This window comes from Pseudopodoces humilis, chromosome 3 (assembly GCF_049639895.1).
Source record: "Pseudopodoces humilis isolate 2021_Gansu_Grassland_sample_001 chromosome 3, ASM4963989v1, whole genome shotgun sequence".
NCBI lineage: Eukaryota > Metazoa > Chordata > Aves > Passeriformes > Paridae > Pseudopodoces > Pseudopodoces humilis.
Genome location: NC_142202.1, coordinates 85,767,479 through 85,782,029, shown reverse-complemented (window position 1 = coordinate 85,782,029; position 14,551 = coordinate 85,767,479). Strand labels below are relative to the sequence as shown.

Genomic DNA, 14,551 nt, shown 5'->3' with positions numbered 1-14,551 from the left:
AATTCTCCAGCATCTGAGGCACTTCAGCTTGGAGAACAGATGAGTGAGGAGCAAATAGGAAACTGTTCACATCTCCTGTAATACCAAAAAGAGGAACATCAAATGAAATGTCAGAGGGATAAACAACATCATATCCTTTGTCATGTTTTACATAATTAAATTGTGGAATTCACTATCCCAGCACATTTTAGATTTCATAATAAGCTCCTCCCAAGGAAATCCTTAAACTACTGAAGACTTATGGAAGTTATTGTAGTAGAAATGTCATTTTAAACTTGCCCCTCTCTGTATCAGTCCTGATCATAGCAGAACCTGGTCAATTACAAAATACTAAATGAGACAACCCAGAGCTAATATCCTTGACAGTTTTTTGTTGTATTCTTTTAACATTAATACTCAAGTGAATCTCCAGCTGATCCTTGGGAAAAACCCACCAACTTCCAGTGTAATTTTTGTTGCTAAAATTAGTCTTAATTTTGCAGGTGCATGAAGCGAACAGCTTTTTGAAAAGAAACATTTTGGTGTGACCAGTTCAGCAGCTCATTTGACACAAGGAAATTTCCCCCCCCCTTACTGCACTCAATTGCCTTTTGTCAGTTTAACGTGTAGAATGAGCTAGATGGTTGATTCCTGAAAGCATTTAGGTATGTGTGGAAAACTCCATTTTCGTCAGCCAAAAGAGACACAACAAACGTCATATGAGAAAAACAGAATATATGCAGTCACAATTAATGTAATTATTCTCATGGCTGTTATATATCATACTGAAAATAGAACAGTTGAGTAAAATTTCAACTTCCATTTGAGACTGAAGGAAAACTCCTTCATCCTTGCAAGTTTCCCAGATTACTTCATGCTTCTGAATATGTTTCCTCTCTCGAAAAATAACACTGCTGTCATGTCAGGGCAATGATGCAGCAGCCAGGAGGACCTGATTGTACCTAGTGGTGTCAGTGACAATATTGCAAATAACTTTCCGTGGCTCAGGATCACATTCATAACCAGCATCCTTTGGTTTTCAAAACTTGCAGGACTTTGCTGTTCCCATGGCAGTTACACACATTTTATGTTTTAGGAGGATATGCTCATGCAGCACTTGTGCTGTATTTCATTGTATGCAGCCACGCAAAAAAAGTGAAGCACAAGCACACAAATCTATGTTCCTTCCTATATTAGTTTAAAAAAAATGTTTTTGTGATAGGTATTACTGAGCCCTAGAAAAATCCTCACTGAGAGAATCCTGTGGTATATGACCTGTTTGATCATATCTGGTGTGAACTAACAGCAAAATTGCAATACTTGCCTCTCTCTGACAGTAGCACAGCTGAATATTTTGCAGTCTGTTGGATATGTATTTTCACCATGTAAATAGTGATGGAGTTGTCTGGGTGCAAAACCTAATAATCCAGCTATGCCAGGAATATTTTCATTGCAGTCAAGCATACTTAAAGCAAAATACAAATGTTTCAATTTTACAAATCACAATACCTAGGAAACAGCACATTTCTTCCTAAATTTTCTAATTTTTTCCTTAAGATTCAAAGGTATCAGGTTAATTACTGAACTCTAGCTTTAAAATAGCTTTTTCAAACATTTTTCAAAGCTACTCCTGTAAATTTCACCTCATTATCTGTTGTACATGTTTCTTATTTTCTAACCACTGAGCCTTTTCAGTGGTAGATGTGGTCTAATTTTACCTTAGAAGTAGATCATTCCTCATCACAAATGCTTAGATTATCTTTAAATCAAGCCTTGATGATTAAAGATAGCTTCTCCAAAGCTTGTTTTGTTGGTTGTTTTAACTTAGACTGTTCTTTTATTGAGCCTCAGAGCCCTTTAGGCATCAGAGTGTCGACAGTGTTGCAGTAATATTCCTTATATTATTGTGGATTGGAGCATTAAAATTTTACTACAAAACCAGACAACATGTCACAAAGTAGTATAATCAAGGACTCAGAGGCCAAACATTTTTCCCTTTTTACAGCTGGAAGACTTGTAAAATCATTCCTTTCAATTTCAGTAAAGCAAAGCAGCTTACTAAAACCTGCAGGTTTGTTAAACCAAATAAAATCAAAATCAGAAACATTCTTCCTCTTGACTTAGCAAGTTTGATTCTTCTTCACTGAAGAAATTAAATGCAGTGTGAAAAGGTTCCTTCACCATCATACCCTATCATAAAAATTAGGGTTAAACTTCAGCAGCAAGCCTTTTTGAGTATGGGAGTACTTTTTGCTTCCTTAACTGTCCTTCCTGAAGATGAATCTATCTTTTTATTCATTCTGAAGTTTTTTTGTATTCTTTTCAGCTCTCACAACCTAGCTTCTTCTTCTACATCTCTTTAATCTATTGCAAGCCATTTAATTTCCAACTTTAAAATAAAAAATATATCTATTTATCCCTTCTTTATAATATTTCTGCTTCTTTTTGATATAATTTGACTTTATAATTGGTTTCTTTTTGAATCTAAAAAAATCTGTGCTAAATTATTTGTAACATGTCTAAGCAATCATATTCTGTTGCATTTTATACAAGTGGTTACTTCACTAGTAAATCATTCTTGCTTTATATCAGATGCTTTGAATCAGATTTGCCATAAGTTTAAAACAAAGTCATTGCTTTCTCCATTCAGATTGTCATTGCAAACAAACAAGCTGAAGCTATGGCTTCGGCTTGATTTTGCTGTCATTTATTCCATTAAAATCAATGGAGTTGTACCAATGTAAGCCTGATGTAGGAAAGAATCAATTTTTGTAAACTTATAAAAAGTCTAAATCATAGATATGTATAGGCATCTGTGTAAAAATGTTATGATAATTTTCAAATACCACAGAAAGTATAGAAATATTTTATACACCAACAGGTTTAATTGCATGCAATTAACATGCACATTATGCATCCCAGTAAAATTCAGTCTGGTTTATTTCAGAGAATAAAATATGATGATACTGGTCTAATAAACTATGTGAAGTCACACATTAATCTTAAATTATCTAGATAAAATCTACATCTTCTTACAAAATACCTAATATATACCTGATAGGAAGACAAGAATGTTATTTAGACTCATTAATATGATTTGAATAGTCCCCTTGTTAATAAAAACTCTTTTTTCTTTTTTTTACTGCTTAATAGAGAAGAAAATCACGTTATTCGGACCTTGACTTTGAAGTAAGTTTTACTGAATTATTCCTGAATATTAAAAGTATTTTCCTAAAAATAAATGTGTTCATTTTAGCAGATTTTAGCCTTCTGGCATAGTAGATGCAATAGGGTTGTTCAATTGGTACTGTACAGAACATGATGAACAATTCATTAAAACTACTTTGGTGCAACTTGTTTGCAAAATATTTCGAGATCAAACTGTCATATTGCAATATTAACCATCATGATTTCAGTTTTTAAATTCTTTGCCTCTTCATTTTCATCTGGGTTTGGTTTTTTTTATTTTTTTTTTATTTTTTTTTTCTGGCTATCTACTTACTGAAAAAGTGTGACACTTTTATAGGACAGCTTAAATCACAGCAGAAGTTTGCTTTGTTCAAAAGATTTTCAATAATTTCTTTTATCTTTCTTCAATACTACTTTACTGAAATATGACTTTCACATTCAAGTAGTGATTATGAATGTGTCAAATTTTGAATGATGTAGTGCTGCAGGTGTCAAAGCTTATAGATCACATACTATATAAAAAATTAAGTTCATGTAAGGTTCTTTAGGTTGGATATGCATAATTTCCAACTTAGACCCTGTTGAGTGAGAAGATTTAGTTGTGCTCATTAATGACCATTTTGTTCTATCTCAGTCAGTATCACTAAGTCTCTTAGAGATTTGTTTGAACTTTTTTTCTCTGACTTCTACCCAAAGGAATACAGCAGTTAGTTTTCAAGGGGCTGTTCATAATTTGGGGTTTTCACATAGGTTGTCTATTCATGCATAGAGGTAGTTTGATATAATTCATTATGTGTCTCCAAAGAAGCTGAACAATTATATTTGTATGGAACCTACACATCGTGGGCTAAAATTTGAAAGCCTGTGATCAGCACATATCAACCATAACATCAAAACCTCCCCTGTTTGCAATTACCCTAAATATGCTTTAGGATAAATGCATAGAAAGGAAGAGGAAAAACATTAAACAATAACGAAATTCTGATGTACAAGCAACTCTAAAATTAAATTCAGTCAGAAGTTTTATAACTGTAGTGATATAAAGAATTCTAAACTTTACTGGTTTTGTCATTGAAAAGTAGATATATCACAATGAGCGCATTCTCTGTGGCAACAGATACCAAAACATTCCTCCTGACAGGAGGAATAATCCAACAGGAACATAATCCAACACCAAATAAACACCAACAATGTACACATTCTTATCTCAATAAAAAGGATTCTCATTACACATTTTCTCTTGACTCATGTGGTTTCACAGAATCACAGAATGGGCCATGTTGGAAGAGACTACAGTGGGTCATGTGGTCCAACTTCCCTGCTCAAGTAGGGTCATCCTAGAGCACATAGCACAGGATTATGTCCAGATGGCTCTTGAATAGCTCCAGTGAGGGAGACTCCACAACCTCTCTGGGCAGTCTGTGACAGTGACACCTGAACAACAAAGAAATTCTTCCTCATATTCAGGTGGAACTTCCTGAGCATCAGTTTCTGCCCTTTACCACTTGACTTGTTGCTTGGCACCACCAAGAAGAGCCTGGAAACCTCTTCAACACCGCCTTTTAGATACTGATAGACAGTGATAGGGTCCACTCTCAGTTGTCTGTTTTCAAGGCTGAATAGGCACAATTCCCTCAATCTTTCCTTGTAAGATAAGATGGTCCAATCCCTCAGTCATCCTTGTTGTCCTCCCCTGGACCTGTTCCAGGAATTCCATGTCTCACTTCTACTGAAGAGCCCTGAACTTAGGACTCAGAACTCCAAATGTGGCCACACCAGGGCTGAGTAGAGGGACAGGACCACCTCCCTCAACCTGGTGGCAATGCTCTTCCTAATGCACCTGAGGTCACAATTGGCCTTCTTGGCCACAAGGGCAGTGCTTGGTTCATGGACAGCTTGTTGTCCACTCAGACTCCCAGGGCCTCCTCTGCAGGTCAGCACCCAGTCTGTCCTGGTGCAGGGGATTATTCTTCCCTGGATGTAAGACCCTGCTCTTTCCTCTGTTGAATTTCAGACAGTTCTTCTCTGCCCACCTCTCCAACCTGTCCTGGTCCTTCTGAAGGGCTGCACAGCCCTCAGGAGTATCAGCCACTCCTCCCAGCTTTGTGGTGCTGCTTATTTACACCTTTTTCTTAACTTGTTTGCAATATTCCATGGCCTAGTATTTTTAGAATTACTATTAAAATGCAGGAAAATGTATTTTTTGTGAAAAGAAAAAGGATGGGACCACTGGAAGTGAGTGCTGAGGAACTGAGAGCAGCAGCAATACTGTGCCAGTTGCTACTGTGTTTTACAAGTATTGATGCAGACTAATCCCACCTCACCCCCAGCTTTATGATTCTTCTGATTAAGTCTATGAGCTTTCCTATATCCTTACACATAGCATGGCTCTCTAAGGTAAAATAAAATAAAAAAGCCAAAAAGTATTGTGATAGTGTGGTGTGGCCAAAATGCTGCTCTTTGGATATCCCAGAGCAGCTTGACTGTAAAATGGAATACAGTCTGGAGGTCAAGCCAAAGGGATTGAACTTACTACTTAAATGTTTAATATTTTCTCTGCTTTTTCTGTGACCAGTGCCAGCTGGCACTCTCTGAGACAATGCCCTTCCATATTTCTGAGGATACCAAGTCATAGAATGACGTGGATGTGGTTCTGAAGATATCATATGTTAAGTATGCAGTGTGGACAAGGGTGGGACAAGTTTGGCTACCTCTGTCTTTTTCCTTTTAACACTCTGAAGGATCTACGCCCTCAACCTTTCCCACGTCTCTATATATATTCAAGACAAATACTCAGGCTATGTCTACCTTAATAAATTAGACATTTGAGGGAATATTCCTGGGTTCCAAAAATGCCAGCTTTTATATGGATTAACTTTTAGAGAGACCTTCACTGTTTTATCTGGACCACCCTTGTCTCTCCAAGAAGTTCTTGAATGTCATTAAGGGTCTCAGTTCAATCTGGCTACCATTCACAATAGACAGTTTGGTTTTAGACTTTTTATTTGGAAAACTAAGAGAATTTAATAGAATTTACTATTCATGGAGAACATTCCATGTTAGATGTTGTCAGAGAATACTCTTGGACATGTTTGACTTATTACTACATACTCATGGTTCCATACTGAAAAAAAGAAAAATAAAAGAAGACTAGTCTAGTGGCTTCCAATGGAACATTCACCTTAACATAAATAATTTGAAATAAAAACAATAAAAATACATTTAAAAAAATTAGAAAGGCCGTTTTTCTTCAAGAGCCACAGAAAAAACACAAAGCCAGCTGCTATGCAATGTGAACACAGCTAGACTAAGACTACATAACACCACAAAATATTCTCTTTCTGTTATCCTCCATACATGCAGAAATACAGATGTAGTTTTAAGGGCCTTTGCAATGGATTATAAATAATGGAAGTCCTGTGTCTGTGTGGGTTCTGTTATAGAAAACGTGTCTCAGTCAAAAGAAAGGGAGAAAGAAAAGGATGACATTAAAACTGGCAAGCACTTAGCATAGATCTCAAGCTAGTTAGAGAGGAGGATCTCAAAACTGTGCATCTGTATCTTGTTTTCCCTTTTACATAGCTTACCATTACATTCTTAAATTTTCCCTTCATGTAGGAAAATAAAACCAGAGTGTACCAACCAGGGCTTAGCCTGTCAGCTGGAAGTATTTCTGCTACATAATATACTGTCCACAGTTAGATTTTATAAAACACTGACTAATCTAGTTGAACTTTGAAGTTTTCTAAATGAACAGTCAACATAAAACAACTTTACAGCTCTTTTCTTGCTATTAATAAAGATAAGTTTGGACTCATTCATGCAGTCTGGTGTCCAAAACGAGCAAAATTATTGGTCTGGACATTTTGGATCCTTGCTGCCTCAGGCTGTGCTAACCCCAGCTAAGTGTCCTCCAACTCCTGTCATATTTTCTCTAGAGCTGGACAGGTAGCTTTTTCATTAAGTCTCAACGCTAACAGTTAGCTGTCAGATCAAATAAAATTCATTCTAATTATGTTGAACAGAAATACAGATGCTGTAGAAATTCCCAGGAGGGCTTTATAATAGGTGTATGCTGGCAATTACAAAAATGTACAGGAGAGCTAAACAGTATTATTGGCATGCATTTTAGGATTCAAGATCACAATTGCCTTTAAATTCTATAACAGAGTCTGACTTTCGGATTTCTCCAGTCACCCCACTCTCTCATTTCTCTCAGCCATTCATTGGATCTACTCTGTTAGCAACATTTATGTCAAATAATTTAGAAAATGCCTTATTGCCCTTATAGGATTCAGGTAATCTCTAGCTCTGAGGGAGAGCAAGGATACACAGGACAAGTGTGAATACTAGACTGTCCTTACCACAGATCAGTAGGCTTTCACCAACAATAATGCTAAATTGATCACTGCTGGAGCTACATTCTTTCAGAATGTCATCTGCCATAGCTATTTATTATAATAGTATTATAATCCACAAAAATTTAAAATCATTCTCTTACTAATCTGAAGACATCTCTTGAAGGCAAAGGTAAAAAAATATGCCTGCAGGGAAAAATTATTTCCTGTTCCCAAGTTTGGCAACTATAACATCTTGAAAAAACAGCATGTTTCCATTAGAGGGTTGGGAAGGTATTCCCCCATCTGTTCTTTTAATTTAGCTGCTTTGTACAAGATTTGAGAGAGAACATTTTTAACTGTGACAATGTAGAAAGTCTCCAAGGCAAATTGAATTACTTGGTAGTTGTGATGATGATGATGATGATGTTATTGTTATTTTTGAGATTGACCACAAGTCATAGATTTACTGAATAGCCTCTGTTGAAAAGGGCCTTAAAGATCATTTAGTGCCAAGCCCCAACCACTGGCAGAAGCACCTTCCACTAGACCAGGCTGAGCCTTATTCCACCTGGTCTTTAACACTTCCAGGAATGGGGCATCCACAACTTTTCTGGCAGCCTGGTCCAGTGTCTCATCGCCTTCATCATAAAATCTTTTTTCTATATCTAATCTAAACCTACCTTCTTTCAGCTTAAAGTCATCACCACTTGTCCTATCACTATATGTTCTTGCAAAAAGTCCTTCTCCAGCTTTCTTGTAGGCTCCCCCTAGATATTGCAAGGCTTCTGTAAGAGCTCCCTGAAGTCTTCTCATTGCCAGGCTGAACAGCCCCAATTCTTTCAGTCTGAATTCATAGGAGAGGTCCTCCAGCCCTCTGATCATCTTTGTCACCTTCCACTACACTCACTCCAACAGGACATGGACCTTATGTTGGGAACCACTAAGCTGAATACAGCACTGCTGCTGGGGTGTCATGAAATATTCATGAGTGTATTTGTCTTGAGTTAGAGTTCAGCTAAAGCTCTATCATAAATGAAAAAGGGAGCTGAGTACAGAGCTATGTTTGAAGTTCTCCCCATCTTGCTGACAGCCATCCACACTCTGAATCCTTTCCTGTGAGCAGGTGATCATCAGAGTAATGCCTCGTCTCTTCAAAACACACTCACTATCTGACTTAACAGTGGGGGCAGTAGAAATGTGGAAGTGGTGTCAACTCAGCTTGACCACCTTTAGGGCGTGGGGCACAAGAGTTAAGGAACCTTCAGGAGATACCACAAGAAGATGTGTGTCTGCATCTTGGTGGTTAACCCTGGTGCTTCTGGCAGGGATGCAGCATCAATGGGCAACTGCAAAGCTGTGCTTAAAGAATAAAGGGCAGCAAAAGTTCAGTTTGCATCCTTTTCAGATCTTGATGCTTGATACCACAGTCATCCTAGTATTAGTGGTCCAGATCCCCAGCTTTGTATTGTTAAAACTTAGTATTTTTAAGATTAATAAAGGGGTGTTGTCCACATTGCCCATTTAATAGAGAAAACAGAATAACACACTACAAATACCTTGTAGGTTGTTTTCTTATAAAAGAGAAAGAGTTATCCAACAGAGCATATTTTCTAGAAAGGAGATAAGGTGGTGCTTTCTAACCAGAAACTTAAAAGTCTAAAAATTGAGAGTTAAACTTGGAAATTTAAGTTGCTGCACCTTCAGTTCAGATTGTTCTTCATAAGCTGTAGGGAGGGAGTGGGTGTCAGTGGGTAGGAATTATGGAATGGAAGCCAGGAAAACACAAAGTAACCAAAAGATCCATGGGTACATGTTCATACCAGTCATGCTGCTATTAAGAATAAAATGTAAAGATTTTTTTTCTGGCAGACTTCCCGGTGCAAGTATTTTATTTCTCCTCCCACCTGCTTCTCCTCAGGAATAATGTAATGAACTGAGTAAGACATTTGCATTATTCATATTTGCTATTTAATGACATCTTGGGTACACAATTAAGGAAAAGATATATGAAAGTAGCGTTCTCTATATTCCCAACTTTCTACTAAAAAAGCTCCAAATGGAGATGTTTCACAGCCTTATGTTATTTCCTGCTCTTTAGAGCTAGTGTTTTAGCGCACCAAAACTGTTTTATTCCCATGACCATGTCTCCTTATTTAAACCAATAATAGTCTTTGAGATAGAACCTTTCTTAAAAAAACTTTATGTATATGAAAATTGCTATATACTCCTGTCTGCCATGGCATCAATATCTTAAAAGAATCCCTAGGAAGTCACTTAAGTGGAACTCCCCTCATAAATTTAGATAGCTATATCTAGTTAAATTACCTTTTGCAAGGAGTTTATTACCAAATACTGCAAAAGGTTTTCCCTTATTCACCCTGCAACTCAAGTTAATAGGTCTTTAATTGCTGATGTCTCATGTCTCTTTTGTGAGACATATTGCCAAACTCCTTTTCTGAGAAGTGAACAAATTCTCAAGCTACTGTGTGGCTGTATTAAGGTTAATATGCATATTACAACATAGCAGTAGAAATGCCTGGCTAAAAGAGCAGCCACATTTCATGAAATCTCTAAAGGCATAATGCAAATGAAAGATAAAGTTGGCATTTATTAAAGGAATATTGAGAGTCAGCTATTGTCACTCTATTTCAAAAAATACTAACCTAGATTTGGCAGGGGTGTAACTTCATGGAAAGGGTCACACTCAGGCACAACATACATGTTTGCAGGGTTTCACTCACAACTCCAGGGAAAATCAGGCTTTACACAAAATCAGGACTTGCACAAAGGCCTGTGTCCTGCACCTCATCTGTCAGATTTCCTGGCTACTGCCCTGGCTGTAATTCAAGTTCAAGTTACAAATCTTAAGAAAAGCAAAGCCAAGCCCATCCACTGTTGGACTGACATGAAGCATACTCAGACCCTCCCAGCCCCAGACCATCCAGACCACAAAACCATGAGACTGGTCAAACAGTAAGCAGCCTTCAGCTTGGCTCCAGAGGCTGCTCTGAATCCATAACCCAGCATGAATTCCTTTGAAAACAGCTCTGATGGGCATAGTTTAGAATCTAGGCTTGAAAACATGCTTCACTCTCCAAGTAGCTGCCCAGGCAGATGCATGTCTGAGGCCTGTGCGCTGAGGTGTGAGTATTGTGGGGACTCTTTGGGGTCTCCCCCTCTTCCACAGGAGTGCCATATAATTCCTTTCTGTGGAAAAGTGCCCTTGGCGTGGGCTAGAGGGAGGGTGGTTTCCAGTTTCTTCGGCCATGAAATAAGAAAGCAAGTAAAACTGAAAAAATATGCCTACTTTTCTCAATATGAATGCAATTTCAACTGCATTTTATGATGATTTGAATGACAAGAAGATGTCTAATTAAAAAGACATAACATTTGGGGATTTTCCATTTTGAGCCAAGATTTCGTGAGTTCAGCATTCTCATAAAAATTATTCCAACAGGAACCACTAAAAAGTGCTCTTGCTTTCCTGTAGAAATTAAAATATAAGCATCCACACTGAAAACAGAAGTTCTAGAAAATATTCTTGATATACAAGAGAAATATTCTTCTGAGAAACTGCCATTACTCTCAGGATACTTCCAAGCTAGCATAAAAACACTGGCCCCTAATTTCGGGAACTCAATAAACGTAGGGTTAAAACAGTCTCTTGTATGAAGGAGGAACTTTAAATGCAGTAGAGAGAAAGGCCAGGGCAATTCACTTCCATTGTTCAAATCTGTAGGGAAAAGATGGCCCTGACAAATTCAATTTACTTTATTATGTTGGAAAAAGTAATGCTTCTCTTAAAAGAAAAAAAAAAACCAAAACAGATTCAATTATAAATATAAGCAAGTATATTCCATTTTGCAGAAGGTCATGCATACAAGAAAGAGGCATATGGAATTGTTTCAAGAGTTAAATCAGAAATTTCAGACTCTGGACAGATTTCGGGATGTACCAAAATCAGGCAGTATGGTAAGTGTCCTTCTATTATATTTAAAATATGGTGAATCCTAAACAACAACAATGAAACAAGAGCTTTTGACTTCAGTACATTTCCCAGGAAGATCTCACCTTTACGTACCTCAGAAATGAGAACCGAAGCTATTTTCAGTAATCCAACCTATGACAAGCTCATTGCATTCTACAATAGACGATAACTAACTCACTAACATCATTATAGATGACAAGTAATTGAGCTGTAGGGAATACATTTCAAATCTGTATGTGCCTACTGTGTCTAAGGGCCTTTATACAGGGAAAGCAGCTCACTGATATAATTTGATCAATAAGGCTTTTCCTTTAGCTAGGCAAGGAGATAATAAATTAGATATTACACGCAAGTCCAGATAAATGTACCTATACATGCAATTGTCCAGAAAGCACACTAGATCTCTGTAATGCCATGTCTTTTCCATAATAGGTTTATAAATATTTACCACGGGAAAAGCAAAAATTAAATCATCCTGAGCTGAGGCTGCTATCATCATAATTCAAATTTATATACACACACTCATACACACATGCATAACACCCTGACTACATCTGATAACGAGAGCAAGGAAATAGTTGGTTCTTCCTAATTAAAACAGCTAATTTAGTCTGACATATTTTTATCAGTAATATTTTGATTAGTAATAATTTTATAATGTGAAAATTGTATATTAAATGGAACTGAGCTAGAATCATTGTATTCTATAACTTTTTCAGAAGAGCTACTCTCAGACTTGAAGAAGAGGTATTAAGCAGATGTGAGGCCAATGGATTTGCATCATTTACATCATCTTAATCCAGCAGAAATTTAGCCCTGATTCTTTGATGAACCTTTATCTGTGATATGTGTTATTCTGTATCAAGTTCTTACTCACTCCCCCTTTTGAGATCAGCTGACATGTAGTTTTCATTTGTCTCCCTACTTGAGATTTGCTATTCGCTTGAGAATTGCTATTTTTTAATTAATTCAAATCTCAAAGGGAATCTCAGTGAAAGAGTTGTGTTTACTCTGTTTCACATTGGTGCTGTGCTTTTGAAAGGTCTGCTAATTAAAGCTGCCTAGAGGGATGGTCTATTTGTGATACAGTCAGAGAGTGATCCAGGTACCTAAATATAGGCATCTCAGGCTATTTTAGACAGAGGTCTTGGTTTACAGCACAGTACAGGCAGCAGTGATACAGGACTCAAAGGAGACCTGTACCTCTCATGAAAGACAGTTGGAGATTAAGCAGAAAGTCCAAAGGCATCTTAGATGGTGCAAAAATATTGGATTTTAACAACTAAATCCCACTCATCATGTTACAGCAGAAATCTCTAATTAAAATGGTCCATAAAGCCTTTTACCTTATAAAACCTAGCATTAAAAAAAAAAAAAAAAAAATCATTCTGTAGAAAATAACCACCTTTCAGTCTGTTAATCCTAATTTACATGAAAGCCTGTAAGGCAAGGTGGCTCTCACAGTATTTTCAAGGTCTCTGTCATTCTGCCATGCACCTGCCACAATTTAAAATCCAGCCGGCAGTCTCTGTTTCAAACCACTCCATATTTCAGGCAACAAACTCTTCTCAGTCACCTTCCTTTCTCTTCTCCCTCTTTTCTACAGTCTTCTCCCACTTTTCTCCCACTCTTAGAAAGATGTCTATTGGTACTGGATCTCTCAGCCATTCCTCACACATTGGTTCTTGTGAAAGAAAGGGCTTAGCTGGCAGCTCAGGTGAGGAGCCTGCCAAAGTGTTGATTGTTCACAGAGAAAGAGTCGCAGCAGTGCCGAGCACCCGCCAGCCTGGCTCCCTGCAAAGCCATTTCCCCTCTCCAGCTTCTGTGTCTCATGAGAGCACGTCAGCAACCAGCTTTATAAATGGAAACTGCATTATTTCATCCTTGATTTTAATTCTTCTTTCTTTGGTCTTCAGGAGAACTCAGGACCGAGCAAGGCTCCATGGGACAGTTTCAAAACCACAGGTGACTACCAACACTATACAACGATAAATGTATTAGACACAGAGGCAAAAGATGCTTTAGAACTCAGACCAGCAGAATGGGAGAAGTGTCTGAACTTGCCTTTAGACGTGCAAGAAGGTGACTTTCAAACAGAAGTTTAACAAAAATGAACTGAACAAAACAGAAACAAAGTAAAAATAATTCATTGCACTGACAATAAAAAGACTTTGGGAATCCTGACAATCCTGACACTTCTGTCTGAACATTGCAACTCCTTTATGTCAGGCTCTTCCTGTGCCAAATGTCAGTGGTTTTTTTCGTACAGTATATTCCCACTAGTGCAGCTAGTGGAGAACCAGGTGTACAATTCTTACCATCGTGTGTTGTAAGTACCCGTGGAATGGATTTGTAAGGTAATCTTTATAGATAAACCTCAAGCAACGATTCATGTTGTAACAGCTTCATTTGGTTTAGTTTTCAAAAAACTTCACCATGAAGCACAATGTATATATTTATGCAGTTTTTAAAGTTTATAACAGTCTGTTTGGCCATTACTACACTTTTTACTTTATAATATAAAAGCAAAGTTTTTGTCATTAAATGAATGTCTGTTGAGCTACATTCTTCATTGCTTTAAATGCAATAAAGTAATAATCTCACTTTTATATGAATAATATATTTCACATCTTTATTATTGCAGTTTTCTCTGGAAAGCTCAGAACAGCTTTCTCTGCTGCAGCTGTGTATAAAATATTTAAAATGTTGTATGGTGTAAATAAACCTTTGTCTACATATCAGTTTCCTAGTGCATTTTATTCCATATTGTTTCTCTTAAATTTTAATATTTATAAAATTTTCTATAAAACATGAATACTGAATACGTATTTACAGTTTTGATAGCATGTTGTATGTAGTTTCTGCAAAAAGTTTCTAAATCATATTAATAGGCTTGTAGCCGTTCTGCATTTTCATAGGTTGTTGTTGGTTTTTTTCTGACAATGTACCATATAAACTGGACTTGCCAGAATACTATTAAAATTTTTCTGGTTTATAATATTTTTTTCTAGTTGTAGAAAGACAAATAATGGAAAATAAGTTTCAATGCACAGCA

General features: G+C 37.0%; 1 protein-coding gene across 7 annotated transcripts in view; it reads left to right on the top strand.

Moving 5' to 3' along the window:
• The window catches only part of ADGRB3 (adhesion G protein-coupled receptor B3), a 443,295-nt gene extending 429,201 nt beyond the window's left edge, over window positions 1-14,094 (top strand). For 5 of the 7 annotated variants that reach the window (XM_088053237.1, XM_088053236.1, XM_014263310.2 and 2 more), the window contains 3 exons: window positions 3,133-3,168; window positions 11,376-11,480; window positions 13,413-14,094. In XM_088053237.1, the coding sequence (XP_087909363.1) occupies window positions 3,133-3,168; window positions 11,376-11,480; window positions 13,413-13,601 (330 nt within the window). In that variant the 3' untranslated portion in view covers window positions 13,602-14,094. The remainder of the gene's footprint in view (window positions 1-3,132; window positions 3,169-11,375; window positions 11,481-13,412) is intronic. The other 2 variants (XM_088053235.1, XM_088053238.1) reach the window with 2 other exon arrangements.
• The last annotated feature ends 457 nt before the right edge of the window (window positions 14,095-14,551 follow it).